This window comes from Hippocampus comes, unplaced genomic scaffold (assembly GCF_001891065.2).
Source record: "Hippocampus comes isolate QL1 unplaced genomic scaffold, H_comes_QL1_v1.1 scaffold140, whole genome shotgun sequence".
NCBI classification, from domain to species: domain Eukaryota; kingdom Metazoa; phylum Chordata; class Actinopteri; order Syngnathiformes; family Syngnathidae; genus Hippocampus; species Hippocampus comes.
The window spans coordinates 317,697-331,316 of record NW_017805115.1 but is presented as its reverse complement, the minus strand read 5'-3'; the positions used below and the strand labels follow the sequence as shown (position 1 = coordinate 331,316).

The 13,620-nt window shown below is 46.8% G+C and overlaps 1 protein-coding gene across 3 annotated transcripts; it reads left to right on the top strand.

The window, feature by feature from the left end:
• Nucleotides 1-1,073: 1,073 nt before the first annotated feature.
• On the top strand, nt 1,074-12,344 carry si:dkey-24p1.6 (protein sel-1 homolog 3). 3 transcript variants are annotated; one of them, XM_019865527.1, is made up of 23 exons: nt 1,075-2,213; nt 2,288-2,762; nt 3,668-3,794; nt 4,161-4,282; nt 4,383-4,498; nt 4,562-4,623; nt 4,839-4,971; nt 5,043-5,178; nt 5,255-5,377; nt 5,970-6,175; nt 6,905-7,084; nt 7,982-8,101; nt 8,178-8,318; nt 8,823-8,885; nt 9,434-9,607; nt 9,943-10,070; nt 10,177-10,260; nt 10,746-10,836; nt 10,920-11,007; nt 11,202-11,311; nt 11,404-11,531; nt 11,648-11,750; nt 11,905-12,344. In XM_019865527.1, the coding sequence occupies exons 1-23, from the start codon at nt 1,977-1,979 to the stop codon at nt 11,986-11,988; spliced, it is 3,231 nt and encodes a 1,076-aa protein (XP_019721086.1). In that variant the 5' UTR covers nt 1,075-1,976; the 3' UTR covers nt 11,989-12,344. The 3 variants fall into 3 exon arrangements, with proteins under 3 accessions (XP_019721087.1, XP_019721088.1, XP_019721086.1); XM_019865528.1 differs by lacking the exon at nt 8,823-8,885 and having other exon boundaries at nt 1,074-2,213; XM_019865529.1 differs by lacking the exons at nt 10,920-11,007; nt 11,202-11,311; nt 11,404-11,531; nt 11,648-11,750; nt 11,905-12,344 and having other exon boundaries at nt 1,074-2,213; nt 9,943-10,041; nt 10,746-10,837.
• The last annotated feature ends 1,276 nt before the right edge of the window (nt 12,345-13,620 follow it).

Below are 13,620 nucleotides of genomic sequence, written 5' to 3'. Positions count from 1 at the left end.
ATGTCAAAAGTGCTGCCCCCCCCCCCCCCCCCTCCCAGCCCGCCAATCGCCCTGTTCGAACTTCAACTTTTTAGCTTTTATTTATGACATCCCCACCGTATATTTGTATAGAGACAACTTTTTTTGCATCTTCTGTGATGGTCTTTTATGGCACTCTTGCATGAAAGCAATAAACTATTTTAAACAAACAATGGGGGACCGTTTGTTGTCTGTGCTACTTCATTTAGAGCCCTTGGGCGTTGTCTGACTACTTGCTTAGCTTTATATTTCTTATCTCTGATGTCCAAAGAAATTAGACGTAGTCATGCGAATGCTGTGAGCTGAACTTGGGCTGGTTTGAGCCATGAAACTCCAAAACGAGTCCCACTCCGGCCCTGCCCAGAAGTCACTCATATCAGAGACAGCCTAGGTTGGGGTTCGCATTTGAAGGGGTGCTCGCCCGCCTCTGCAAACACAAATCTTGACAAGAAACAAACACGCTCTGATTCGCAATGACGCAACGTTGACAGCAGAGGGCGGTGTTTCACCAAGTTCTCCCGTTCGACAACTTCGAATGGGTTTTCGATCAAAACACAATCTGTCGGTGCGTGTTTTACAAGATCCCCGTGTAAGGAGTCATACGAGCCTCACCTCAACATGTCAAAATTCTATTTTCTGATCGTTCAACTCTTGAGCTTTTCTTTGTGACATCCGTTCCGTATTTTCGACAGAGACATCTCTGTATCTCCTGTGATTATTTTTTCGAAAGTGTTGCATGAAAGCATTTGGATACTTTTTACTCACTTTTGGCTCAATTACTTTACGATTGCTTTGTGAATGACAGCAGGACGCAAATAAGGCGGTAAACTTTATCTTTAAAGAGAGGCGTGCAGAGGAGTTTTTGTTGTTTTGGGCGTTTATCAAACCAAGTATTGTGTATGATGAAATGTGGAAAAAACGCAAGTACATTTCAGAGCAAAACATTTCTTCATCCCTACTTTGAAGTACCGAGTTCAGTCGGAACTTCACTCTCTCGCCGACGTTTTTTGTTTTCTTTTTTTGCCCGTTCGCCAACGTGGGTCTTTCGCTCTCGGGCGTGTGACGTCACCATGCCTCAGGTGAGCGTAATTCGTCATTTCCTCTCACTAACGCCATTATTTATTTATTTTTTGCAAACTTCTGCGACTCACCGCAGCATTTCCTCTCAAACGTTGCCCACTGATTGACGACGGTCGCCCGTTGTCCGTTTCCTGGCTCGACTCCTTTTAAATGTTCCGTGAAATATATTGCCGCACATCAATAACAAAGCAAAATGATTTGGACTTGTCACTTTCACGCGGTACGCAGTTGGATTGCGAGCAATCGTTGGCTCAGTCTTTTATGCTGTCCAAACGTTGTGTTCGAACCATCCAAATGTGATACATTTGCCAATTAACGACTGAAATAATACACATTTCTCATGCGGGGTTTCATCTTAGACTCGTGAATTGGAGGCTTTTTGTAATGTTGGTGCAGGGCAGTACATTACCATCTATCAACTTCATTTGTTGCGCACTTTTAAAAAAAACAGCTGCAACTGAAACAAAGTGCCGTGCCTGTACAACAACAAATACATAAAAATGCTGTTTGATGAAAACATAATCTTCAAAAACAAAACTAGGCGGGACATAGAAACCATCCTGGGACTAAAATGAAATGATCAAACAACTCTTCATCCATATCTCTGCTGTCCCTGTTTCTTTTTTTCCACCTGACAATTCCTCAAGCTCTCAACCCGTTTTCTTTTTTTTCTGTCATCTCATCCTCTGCTGAGTTCTAAAAAAGTGATAAGCCTATTATTACGATAGATATCTATATTTAAAATGTAGCAAGTAAAAGTAAAGTGTCAGAAAAATACTCTCGTGAATTACAGATACAGTTCTGTACTGAGAAAATCTAAAGCACGGAAAAGTATTCCTACTTTGTTACTTTCCGTCACTGGCGACAGTGCGTTTGGCATGTCACCCACCGAATTCCCAAAAGCCCCACCCAAACTGCAACCGGCTAGTCATTGGCTGCAAGGAACCGTGAGCTATTCAATATTGACTTTAGCAGTCAGGTGGAGCCGGATGAGGTCCGGGTGTGAAGGCTTGCCGCTTAACTTTTTTTTTTTTTGCCAGTGCTGTTCAACCTTCTTGACTGGCAACATGGATATGCAGCGCAAATACATCTGCGGGCTGTGGCTCAGCGTACAGGTACGAGCAAGTTTATTATTTTTGGAGATTTGGGGGGTCGGGGGGGAGAAACTTGAATGTGTCATTTTTCCCAGGTGGGCTTTGCTTTGGACTCGGTGAGATTTGCGAATCCCCCCCTGGAGCCTGTTGCCCAGCATCCTCTGGAGGTTTTCTACTCTTGTGATGCACCCGCTACTGTACAACTGGACTGTATGGTGACTTTCGACATTGGCGACAGTTTCACGTCGCTGCTAAGACGATGGCATTGCCTCCCGGGAAAACCCCGAAAAAGGACCCTGAGGGTGAGCCTGCCCGATTGGTTGGTTTACAGACCGGACGGGATTGTTCCCGAGTCTCGATGGGTGTTGAGCTGCATCCTGGGAGCATCCGTCAGGTACAGGCACGAAACCAATGGCGAGTGGACGGTGGAGGCGCAAGACGTTGCAACTTTACAGCCTCGGTCCAAATATAGTCGACCCACCAAGCGGCATCTTGTCTGCTTCACTTGGGGTGCGAGAATGCTGCGATTTGTGCAAGACCACGCAAAGAAACAGTGTCCGGTGGAGCAGGGTAAGCTTTGTTGCCAATCTCAGGTGAGGTTTACTGGAACTCAACAAACATTATTTGACGGATAAAAAAACGAAAAGTGAAAACGAATTAATAACAGAAAAACAGTCAACTCAATAAAAAACTAAGTTCTAAAGGGCAACTCGGATCAAACACCATCACTTCCGCTTTCTTGTTGCTGAAGTGGTTTTGTGCCATCCAAGCTTTGATTTCTTCCAGACAGGACAAAAGGGACCTTGAGGAGAAGGCGCCCCTTTTTTTGCTTAGCTTGGCTGTCATCCGCATCGCAGTGAAAGGAATTACCACGCTTTCCTAAAATGAACCCGGGAGACCAAATGTACAATGAAAACAGCAGGAGCCCCAAGATCGATCCCTGTGGATCACCATACGACTGGGCAGAGTGGGACTCCGAGCAAGCAAGGCTAACACAAAAAAGTTTTATCCGCCTGAAACCAAAACAAGAACTACCGGTACCTATTATTTATCCAACCAAACTACACGAAGTTGGTCTTCCAAAAGTACCCTAGCTTAATGCAAACATACAGTACAAAAAGAAACAAGCACTAGTGCCGCGATACTGTGGATCACCATACGACTGGGCAGAGTGGGACTCTGAGCAAGCAAGGCTAAAACAAAAAGGTTTTATCCGCCTGAAACCAAAACAAGGAGAACTACTTATTATTTATCCAACCAAACTACATGAAGTTGATCTTCCAAAAGTACCCTAGCTTAATTCTAACATACAGTACAAAAAGAAACAAGCACTGGTGCCGCGATGATTCTAAACCTTTACGGAACGGATATTTGAATGCAAGCGAAAGTATCGTCAAGCTGAATCTCGGCGAATAACGCGGATTTATCGTAACCCTCAAACACTCAACTTATTTCATGCCACCTGTCGTGTTCAGAAACGGTGCCTTTGCTGTCCTCAATCTTCGCCTCCACTGGGGGAAAATTCGGCATCGTCAAGAATCTTCGGCCCCACGCCAGCGACGTTCTGGAGCACCTGCGACTGCAGTCCCTCATGTTCCCCTGGTGCGTGAGAGGAAATGCAAACCTTACGAAGGAAATGTCAGGCTCAGCTTCACAACAAAAAGCGTTTCCATTTTCAGTTGCGAATCAACAATCAGAAAATGAGTCATTATTTGCCATTTGTTTTTTTTTTCATCAACAACAACAACTGGACTTTTCATCCTACAATTTTAGGCTCAGATAAAAAAAACTAAATGGAGTGAGTTTAAAATCAAACTGGGGGTAATCAGGGTTAATTGGTTGCACTTACAGGCCAAAGACAACAATCAGTCCCATTTTCGTTTTATTTTCAGATTTTTGATTGGCCGTTGCAATTGGAGAGAGCAGAAAGATACACGGCGTCACGGGTGTCCTTCCTCTGTTGGACAGGTCCATGTTCTCCATCTGGCTCATGGTGACCCGACACTGCCAGGATAGCACGTGCGGCGTGCTTCACCACATCGACCCCCACAACAACTACGCTACGCCCGCGATACTCCTCACTCAATCAGGTACTCGTCACCCTGCAACCGTATCGCGACACTCGATTTTTGGTCAAAGACGCAAAGTCCCCCGTTCATGGATCAAGCTGATCCGCGGCCTTCGGTTCAGGCTTGCTGCATGTCCAAGTGCACGGCGGGCCGGGGGAATCCACCGCCATCCTCTTCCCGCACCGGCTGCCTTTGAGCGAGTGGTGTCAGCTCACCGTGGCGCTGCGAGGCAGAGAGGTGAGTCATGTGACTTAATCACGGCGCAGATGATGAGCCAAAAACTCACCGATGCGTCGTCAGGTGAAAATCACCATCGTGTGCTTGGGTGAGGAGTTCGGAGCGGCGAAGTCCACGGAGAACAGGTGAGCGTGTGTCCACAAAGGTTTCCGGTCAGGTTTGAAGTGATTATTTTGACTTACCTTGAAAAATCCAAACGGCATAAGTTCGACTTCGCAACATAAAGTGTGATGGCCATGTCGATGGTGAGTCAAGCCACCCACAAAAAGCCTGAAGAAGCACACGGGAAATTTTGGTTCAGCAGATTTTTTTTTTTTTTTCGTTGTCTTTCTTTTCGTAGGTTGCGCCATGACATCAGGCTGGACGACACCGACGGCTACTTTGTGATCGGTGGGGGGAGGTATGTGAAGGGCACCCAAGGTTACTTTGGGCCGTCAGTTTACTACCGCAACAGAGCGCCGATTCAGAGCCCGGTAACCCACAAAGCGCAGTTGCAACTTATTGTCCAAGTTGTCCTTTTTATAATCATTCCTCTCATCCGCAGTCAGAAGTCGTTCTTCCCAAGGTCGTCCGAGACGTGGACCTCACGAGATGGATGCACGCCTGCCGACAATTTTCTCTCCATGTAAACCAGAGTGTGCGCTTCTACTCCCTCCTGGCTCGGCACAGCCAAGAGTCAGGTCAGTCGCGGCCTCGTCCCACAAGGCGGTGTCATTTCCAAGCATCTTTTGTGAAGTCACCTCTTTTCTTCCCCAGGCAACCGTTTGGGGGCGTTTCACAGCGGGAAACGGAAGGATACCCCGAACACGTGCGAGTTATGGGAGGCGACGTTTCCGCGATATGTCGCCAAAATTGCGGAATATTTGGCTTTCAAACGTGGTAAGAGCGGCAGATTTATGCTCTTCAACAGAAAGAATACTTTGGGAAACTCAATTATTTGTTTTCAACTACTATCCGTTCACAATCGGTGGCAGAGCTACAATTTTGTGTCTTGCGCTCTCTATTTATCTCGTTTTCTTCTCTTTGGAGGGAGGGGGGGTTAAGGTTAGCACAATCAGCATTTTGAGCAGCTACATAGAATGCAGCCAAGTGCCTGAGCAGGCAACTTTGCTTCTTTGCAAAATAACTGGTCAGCATTCCATGGTAGGAACAGTTACTTACATTTTAGCACTGTTGTCAAATTCCTATTCCAGTATATTCACTCGTCGTTGGCAAAACAACGAGGAAAACTCGAGTAACGCGCGTGGCAAATGCCGCTCTCTACGAGTGCGTCTCGGTTTCTGAGGAAGGCTCACGGAGATGCTGTAGCACACAACTTCCGGCATGGCATTTTCAAAATAAAGAGATTTTTTTTTCGAAAAAAAGATGACGTAAAATACGATGTAAAGATCCCAAATATGTCCTTTTACCCGCTACAAACCCCTTTCGTGTTTTCAGTTGATTGTTCATGTGAATATGTCATCTTTGCCAGGAGGACGAGGTGTCAGCCCTGAAGCGGTTGGCCGAGCGCTGTATTCTCTGTCCCTTCGCAAACTAGCCACAGCAAGCAGCGAGCGAGTGTTGGCTCAAATATTACCTCCGCTGCTCAAAGCCGCCTGCTTGAATAACACCGCAGCTCTGCACATGTCCTCGGTTCTCTACAGTTTGGGTGTGGGAGTGGACAAAAAGCCCAATAAGGTGTGTTCTTATCTGCCAGCGCCTGCGACTCGAATAGCTTCGTTGATGCTTGACGCACGTACGTTACGCGCAGAATCAAGCCGAGACAACTTTTGCTGCCTTTATTGACACCATGATATGATACCTGACGCCATTACAGATACCTTTGCGAACGTAAAACTTGCTTGTGATGCTAACTGACAGTTTTTTTTTCCACATCCCGTCCTATATTTGCGCAAAATAAGACGCAGTAATTTAGTGATTATGAGTAAAATAAATGAATCACGATCTATTAACCCTGTAAAAAAATTATCGCAGTAAATTTTTGAATACTTTGAGGACTGCTATCCATGGCCGTTTTTTTTAAACCTTTTACCGGGATGTATGTGTTAAAAAGCCCAGTTTGGCTTACACTCTTGTCTATTAGTACATCCGACCGCAAAGCAAGATATGACCATTTTAGAAGATAATTCGCTTTTATAAATTGATAAAGGACGATCGGCTTTACAGGTGTTTCAACAATTCAACAGTCGCAGTTATTTTGCCGTCCGTCAAGGCGGAGGGGGCGTTTCTCTGTTAGCGGACATTCTTCCAGACTATAGGGAGCAGTGTAGAGCATCTATGGCGTATGAACAACACTACTCTACACCATTATGGTATTTCTGTCCAAGTAAATAGTTACAAGCTTTGTCGTGGAACAAATTTAATTGGTCCGTAAAGGTACAGTACTGCTCGATTTCTGCTTGACAGGCGTGGCTGCTGGCCCTGTTGGCCGCCCAGAAGAGCCATCGCTTGGCTCTGCTGCAACTGGGCCACCTGCACCACCTTGGCCTCCACGGCGTCAGCGCAGATGAGGACGTGGCCTATGCTTACTACGCCAACGCGGCCAAGCGCACCATTGCGGATCGGCAGAATCCCACGCCGAAACAGGTGACGGCGGACACTCACAAGTCACTCACGTCAGGGAGATGCTTGATTTGATTTGATTAGATTTTCGGTCAATTTTTCCATAATAAGTCTAATGTCCTTTCTTTGGAAAAATCAAATCACAATGGGTTAAAAAAATACCAAATCTCACTTGACTCGTTTTTTTTTTTTTTTTAATAAAAAAAAATCTGTGGCTATAAAAATCCTACACACGCCTGTTCTCGTACTTTTTTTTTTTTCAAGAGACCAAGAGGGAAAATAAAAATAAAGGAGTGCAGTTATGTGGTTGCACATGTGTGCACACCCTCTCATACTGGCAATTTGGCTGTGTCTAGCATGAACCAATCGCCTTCAAATCCATGTTCAATTTGAGTCCGCATCATCTGCTATCATTTAAAGTGCCTCTGATTAACCGCAAATCAGATGTTCAAGTTGGAAATGTCTTACAATTTGTGGGGGTAAAAGGTTATAAAATAAGCCACAGAATGATTTGCACCGACTGAGTTGGAAAAGAACTGGCTCGACCACTCGGAGGCGCTGCTATGAAGATTTCTTCATTGACCAACTGGGCTGGTTTTAGAGTGGGGCCCACCTCTCTCCCTGCAGCGTTTTCGTCTTGCTGAAGGGACTTTTTTATCATTCTAACTAATATTGTATAGTGCAGTTTTGTGTTGCCCACTCGGCATCCATGGCTGGCTGGTCATCCCGGAAGGGGCGCGGGGAGGGATTCTCCCATCTGCGGCCCCTTCTCAAGGATTGTTATTTTTTCCCCAGATGGGTCAGGGGATGTCGTGACTTCTTGTCAACTGTGGGCACGTGAAGCCCTTTGAAAGTGTTTGGCATGAAGGGCTAGACTAATAAAGGTGACTTGACTTGAGTAGAATGATTTCTGGTCTTCAGGTGTACGTGGAGGACGTCTATCTGCACAATGACGAGATCCTGGGCCTTCAGACCAACGAAAACCATCACATTTTCCAGTGGCTGAAGTTTCAGGCGAACCAAGGTGCCCCTGACGCTGAGGTACGCTCAATGTCCTTCATTGAAGAAAAAAAAAAAGCAAGATGAAGACAGTGCTACTCCATCTTCATTATGCCAGCAAGCGGTGGCTCGCATGCTGTTCTGGGGTCAGCGAGGGGTGTCACCCAACATGAAGGCGGCTCTACGGCACTATGAGAGGGGGGCGGTCCGCCTGGAGGACCCCGTGTCCATGTACGACTTTGCCATCGTCCTCTTGCAGGTCACTTTCAAGCCTATTTTGAATGTTTTGGATTGCCTTGGTACCCTGACAATTTGTATCTTGAATTCACTTTCCCCATTGAAACGAATGGATCCGATCCGATAAACAAACGGAAAATCTGCTTAAATTCTCGCAAAAAATTAGGGTTTAAGGGTCTCTTTGTTGTAACTCAAGACTGCCACGTTGAGGGAAAGTAACTGCATTAAAAATATCACTCACAAAGTAAAAATGTGGTTGGCGGTTATGCTTGGCAAGGACGTGATCCTGTTTCAGGCCATGCCATTGTCACTACGATAATATTGTACTACTGTACATAAAAAGAAGTAACAAAATCAAATATAAAGCTGTTACTTTTTTTTCACTCGTGGGTCTAACTTTAGCGATCAACAAAATCCCCAATCCAGTTAGCGACTACTTGTAACAAAAAAAAAAAAAACAACTCGTCATTCGGGGCACTCGTAAATCAAGGCACTGCTGCAGCCTGACGTTGTTGTGTCCCCATAGGGCCACGGCGTCGAAAAGGACATTCCCAAAGCCATCAAGTTATTGAAGAAATCAATGGACAAGGTACAATACTTTATTTGTTGCGATTTACTTGAATACCGGCTTGGTTTCTATGATGCCTGATGGCTCCTAGCATCTGGATTGACTTATTATGACTGTGGCTATTTCTCTGAACCGCTGATTTGCGCAAGGTATCATTATGATGAATCAGTGGCCAGAGTCGCTGCGTTGCAGTTTTGTGCTGAAACAAATCCTGGAGTAAATTCCGGTTTCTTGATTCTAAAAATTGCTCAAGGCATTCGGGTACCCGCTTATTTACGTGCCAAGAAGTCGTCAAGCTAACCACAGCAACAAATTGTTTATGGTCTGCATGAGAGTAACACTCCGCCAATGCGGTGAGAAGGCTGATTTCAAAATAAACCTCAGCTTACCAATATGGATATTACATAGCTTTAACCAAGCAAGAAAAAAAAAATCTAGTCTTGTTTTTATCGGAATAACCGACTATTCGATTTGAAATTAACGTAGGATATCGGAATAGCAAAATATTTGATCGCGATTCCAGTGGCTCCCATGGCCTAGTATGAGTCTGTCCTTATTTGGTTGGTCAGGGTTTCGTCCCCGCCATCAGCGCACTGGCCTGGTACTACGAACGCTTGGAGTTGAACTACGAGAAGGCGGTGGAGCTGTGGGAGCAGGCCGACGCCCTGGAGAGCCCGGACGCCGCTCTCAACCTCGGGATCGTCCACTCGCTCGGCCTTTACCCGCAGAGACCTGCCGACCAGGTGGGAAGATGACCGCGTCGAACGCCGTTTCTTTAACCTTCATAACCACAAGTCACGCTTTATTTTCTCACATAAGCCATTCCACCAAATCAAGGAATCGAATCAGTTCAACATTTCCCAATTGAATCCAATCATTCTGTCTTTAAAAAGCACTCCAATCGTTCCGACTCCCTCACCAATTTCACACTGGAAGAAAATTCCCCACTTGACCAAGAAATTGGAACAAAACCGTCGGACTTTGAATTTCTCGCCTTTGCCGTTTCCGACACGACTCCTTCATTCGACAGCATTCACCTGCAATTTCTCCAGAAACGAATGGTGTGCTCTTCCCGCAGTACGTGGCCTACAAGTACTTCCTGAAGGCTGCGGAGCGAGGACACATCAGGGGCGTGGCCGAAGTCGCCGACGTCTGGTCCACCGGGCTGCCCGGCCGCGTCAGTCGCCGGCCGCTGGATGCTGTCTTGTTGGCTCCTTACCTTTTTTGTTTGTTGTTTTTTTTCAAGCTAATGAAAACAACTGTATTCGCATGACCAAGGTTTCCTAATGTGTCTCTCCACCTGACCGCACAGATGGGCCAAGTCGGCGGCGGAGCAAAATGGCTACCTGGGTCGTTTGCTACGGCAAGCCCTGGACGCCTTCCTCAACAATGAGCTGTAAGTGCCCAAACCACACAAAAATAAATTTCTATCTATCTATCTATCTATCTATCTATCTATCTATCTATCTATCTATCTATCTATCTATCTATCTAGCTATCTAGCTAGCTAGCTAGCTAGCTAGATAGCTAGCTAGCTAGCATCTATCTCGCTAGCAATCTAGATAGATATCTAGCTAGCTAGATAGATTAAATAAAAATCAAGAACCAATTTCGTTTAGATGACATCGCCCAGCGCTGCCGATTCTGAAGGCCCCGGTCAGATTAGATTGATGTTTAAATCCGATGGGACAAAAAAATTCAAACGAATGCTTGCAAATGTAGCGAATGGAATGTTGCAAATAGATTAACACAATCCGGTGGAACAAATACTCCGACTTCGGATGGTAAATGGAGTTCGGTGCCCCCTGTTGGTGATTCCGGCGGGCAGACCTTGCTTGTTGTTCTATCCCAACGCTTCTGCTCGCGTGTTTTGCTTGCCAGGTTTGTCTCGCTGGTGTATTACATGATGGCGGGCGAGCTGGGCGTGGCGGCGGCCCACTTCAACGCGGCGTATCTCTGCGATCAAAACGAGGCCAGTTACCAACGCTGATGTGGCCTGGTTGTTCAGCTGACGTGTTGCCATAACGTCAGTTTTTGTGCTGGGTTTCTTCGCAGGGGGGTTTCCTGCCTCCGGCGTTTGCGCTGCGCTGCAAGAGAAAATATTATAACCTCTCAATCCACCATCAGGAAGCCGAGCCTTACGGTAAACTACACGTGGGGTTCGTTGTTCAAAGTCGGGTATCAAGCTCGAGTTAGATGAGTCTTTCAAGCTTGTATCTGGTTTTGAGCGATTCGCAAGTCATCCAGTGACTCGGCTTGACAAGCCCTCCTCGACGCGCCTCGGTGACGCTTTGTGATGAGTGCAGGAGCAGACTTTGCTCTCTTCTCGCTCTGCAGCTCTGCTGCGGATGGGCGACATGTGGCGCGAGGGCCTGGTGGATGGCCGCGAGAGCTCGGCTTCCGCCGCAGAGATGTACAAACTGGCGGCGCTAAGGAACGAGCCGCAGGTCACGCAGCTAACCTCTCACTGCTTTTTTTCCAGCGGGACAGTTTGTTGTTTCCAAAGCTTCTGAAAGGTTCTTTTCGTTTCCACCCAAAGGGTTGGTACAACCTCGGCTTGCTGGTGGAAGAGGGCTTCAGGCCACCAACGGCGCTGCTCGCCGAGCTCGGCCTTTCCCGCTTCACGTTTGCGGACGAGCACTCGCTTGCGACTGCCTTGTACCAAAGGTTTGCTGAAACTGCCCCAAAAAATGAACAACTATTTGAGCGTGGGGGACCGTGTTTGGGGTGAAAAAAGCCGGACCATCCAACTGATGTTGTTTTGCCCACGTTCTCCCCAAAAGGTGTCGAGACTCTGGAAATTCCGACTCCTTTTTGCCTTGCAGCTTGGCTCTGCTCAGCGTGTATCTGCGGGGCTTCCACAAGGAGCATTGTGCGCTTCTCAAGGTTGGTGGCACACGCCTGATTGCCGAGCGCGTTGACCTGAAAGCGCATGTGGCTCAAGCTAAACCCTGGCAGGGGTTTTCACTTTTCTGCACCTGAATTCTCCACATCTGGCCACAGTTACGCTCTCTGTTGTGTTCTGCTGTCATTTCCACAGTTGTTCGCCACCGTTGCCGCAGCTGCACCGGTTGTCCTCGTGGTCCTGGGCCTCCTCGGTCGACGGATCTTAGCGCGAACTTAACAGCGGCGGCGACCTCCGCGGTCCATTTCGCGTCTCAAAGGATTGATGGTTGACCAAACAAATGGATGTGCGCTACTGAAGTTCCGAGTGTGTTTGCGGATACGTTTTTTTTTTTTTTTTTTTTAAATCAAGAAGAGCACTGTACACCGTTTTTATTCTGACCCTCTGGATTCTGCCACAGGAAGAATGGATGCAATTGTATTTCCAATGAAATATGATGTCCACTCACTCTCATCGTTTGGGTTTCCTTCGTGGGGGTCCGTTTTAACGGTGAACCCAAACTGCCTCGTATTTCATGCAGACAGCAAATTGATGACGAACTATAGTTCTGTCCATTTTTGTTCAAATATTTATTGTGAAAGTGGGATCACATAAAATGATGTGGCGGGCCGGATCTGGCCCTCGGTCCTTGAGTTTGACACCTGTGCTCTAATTTGAAACCCAAACCCTGGCTAAAATCCTCATCCCATGTCTTTCAACCATAGACGAGGCTTGAAGATCTCATTCGAATCCCTGACCCTGTCTAAAAACCCTCGTTTGAAACACTAGCTTGAAATCTTGCCCCTTTCTCGGTTGTAACAGCGAATGTGATGAATTTGCTTGATTTGTTTGTCACCCCCGCTTTTGCTCATCACTTGTTGCTCGGTAGAATTTTCGCCGAAGGAGTTGACGTCCACAAACAGCCTCTTCGGATGGGCTTCTTCGAGCCGCCCAAAGTTCGACATCCAGCAAGTGAAGTTCCCAAGTGGGACAGTGAGACGAACGACCCGAGAGACGCGCGCCGCTTGATGAAGCGCGCTCTATTTCGGTCCCGTGCATTTGTCTTTGCGGATAATTTGCTGACAGCGGCGCACCGCGCCAGGCCAGCGAGTGGGAATTGCCGTCCCATGCGTTATGTTACGTCACATCGCACGGCGGCTTGAAAAAGAACATCGAGTGCTTTGCTGGAAGCGGAACACAAGTAGCCTTGCGGATTCTAGCCAGACTTGAGCACAAGCGTTTGGTAATATGTTGAAAGTGAATAAAATTTGGATCGAGGGCTAGCATTTTGGTTGCAGGACACATTCCAAACAAAGCGTAACCCCACACCTGTCTTGAAACCTTAACCCTAATTTGAAACCCTACAGCGATCTTATAACATGAACTTGAAACTCTCAAGCTTGTTTTTGCGATCCTAACGCTTGACGATGAAACCCTAGTCCACATTTGAAAGTCTAATTTGAAACCATAACCCGAAACCCGAAACATGGCTTGACATCCGAAGCCTAACTTGCAAACTTAAAACCACAAACTTAAAGCAGCCTGAGAAAAGCACATTTGAAAGACATGACCCAAATTGTTTTTGTAACCCCAATTCAAATTTGACACCCTCATTTAGGTTTGAAACATTCATCGGCATTTGGCGCAAGGGTGTGATCCCGTGAGTGCCACCGTGGTGACAAAGCCGTCTTTTCTCAAAGTGACTTCTGAGAAGAGAGTGGATGAGGGATGAATCTCCCCACTGAAATTCGTCAGTGTCTCATCAAGGCTCGAGTCGCGCTCCGAAGACGAATGTCGATGCGGGGCCGTGCATCACCGCCTGCCTGCCTGTCAATGGTGGGGTGTGGGGAAGTCAAGTAACCAAGAACAGAT

Excerpts from the sequence above, each read along its gene's own strand:
- si:dkey-24p1.6 (XM_019865527.1), top strand. The coding sequence starts at position 1,977 with ATGTCACCCACCGAATTCCCAAAAGCCCCACCCAAACTGCAACCGGCT. Across the intron at positions 3,795-4,160 it reads CAGTCCCTCATGTTCCCCTG|GTCCATGTTCTCCATCTGGC; the intron begins GTGCGTGAGAGG and ends TCTGTTGGACAG. Across the intron at positions 11,751-11,904 it reads AGCATTGTGCGCTTCTCAAG|TTGTTCGCCACCGTTGCCGC; the intron begins GTTGGTGGCACA and ends TCATTTCCACAG.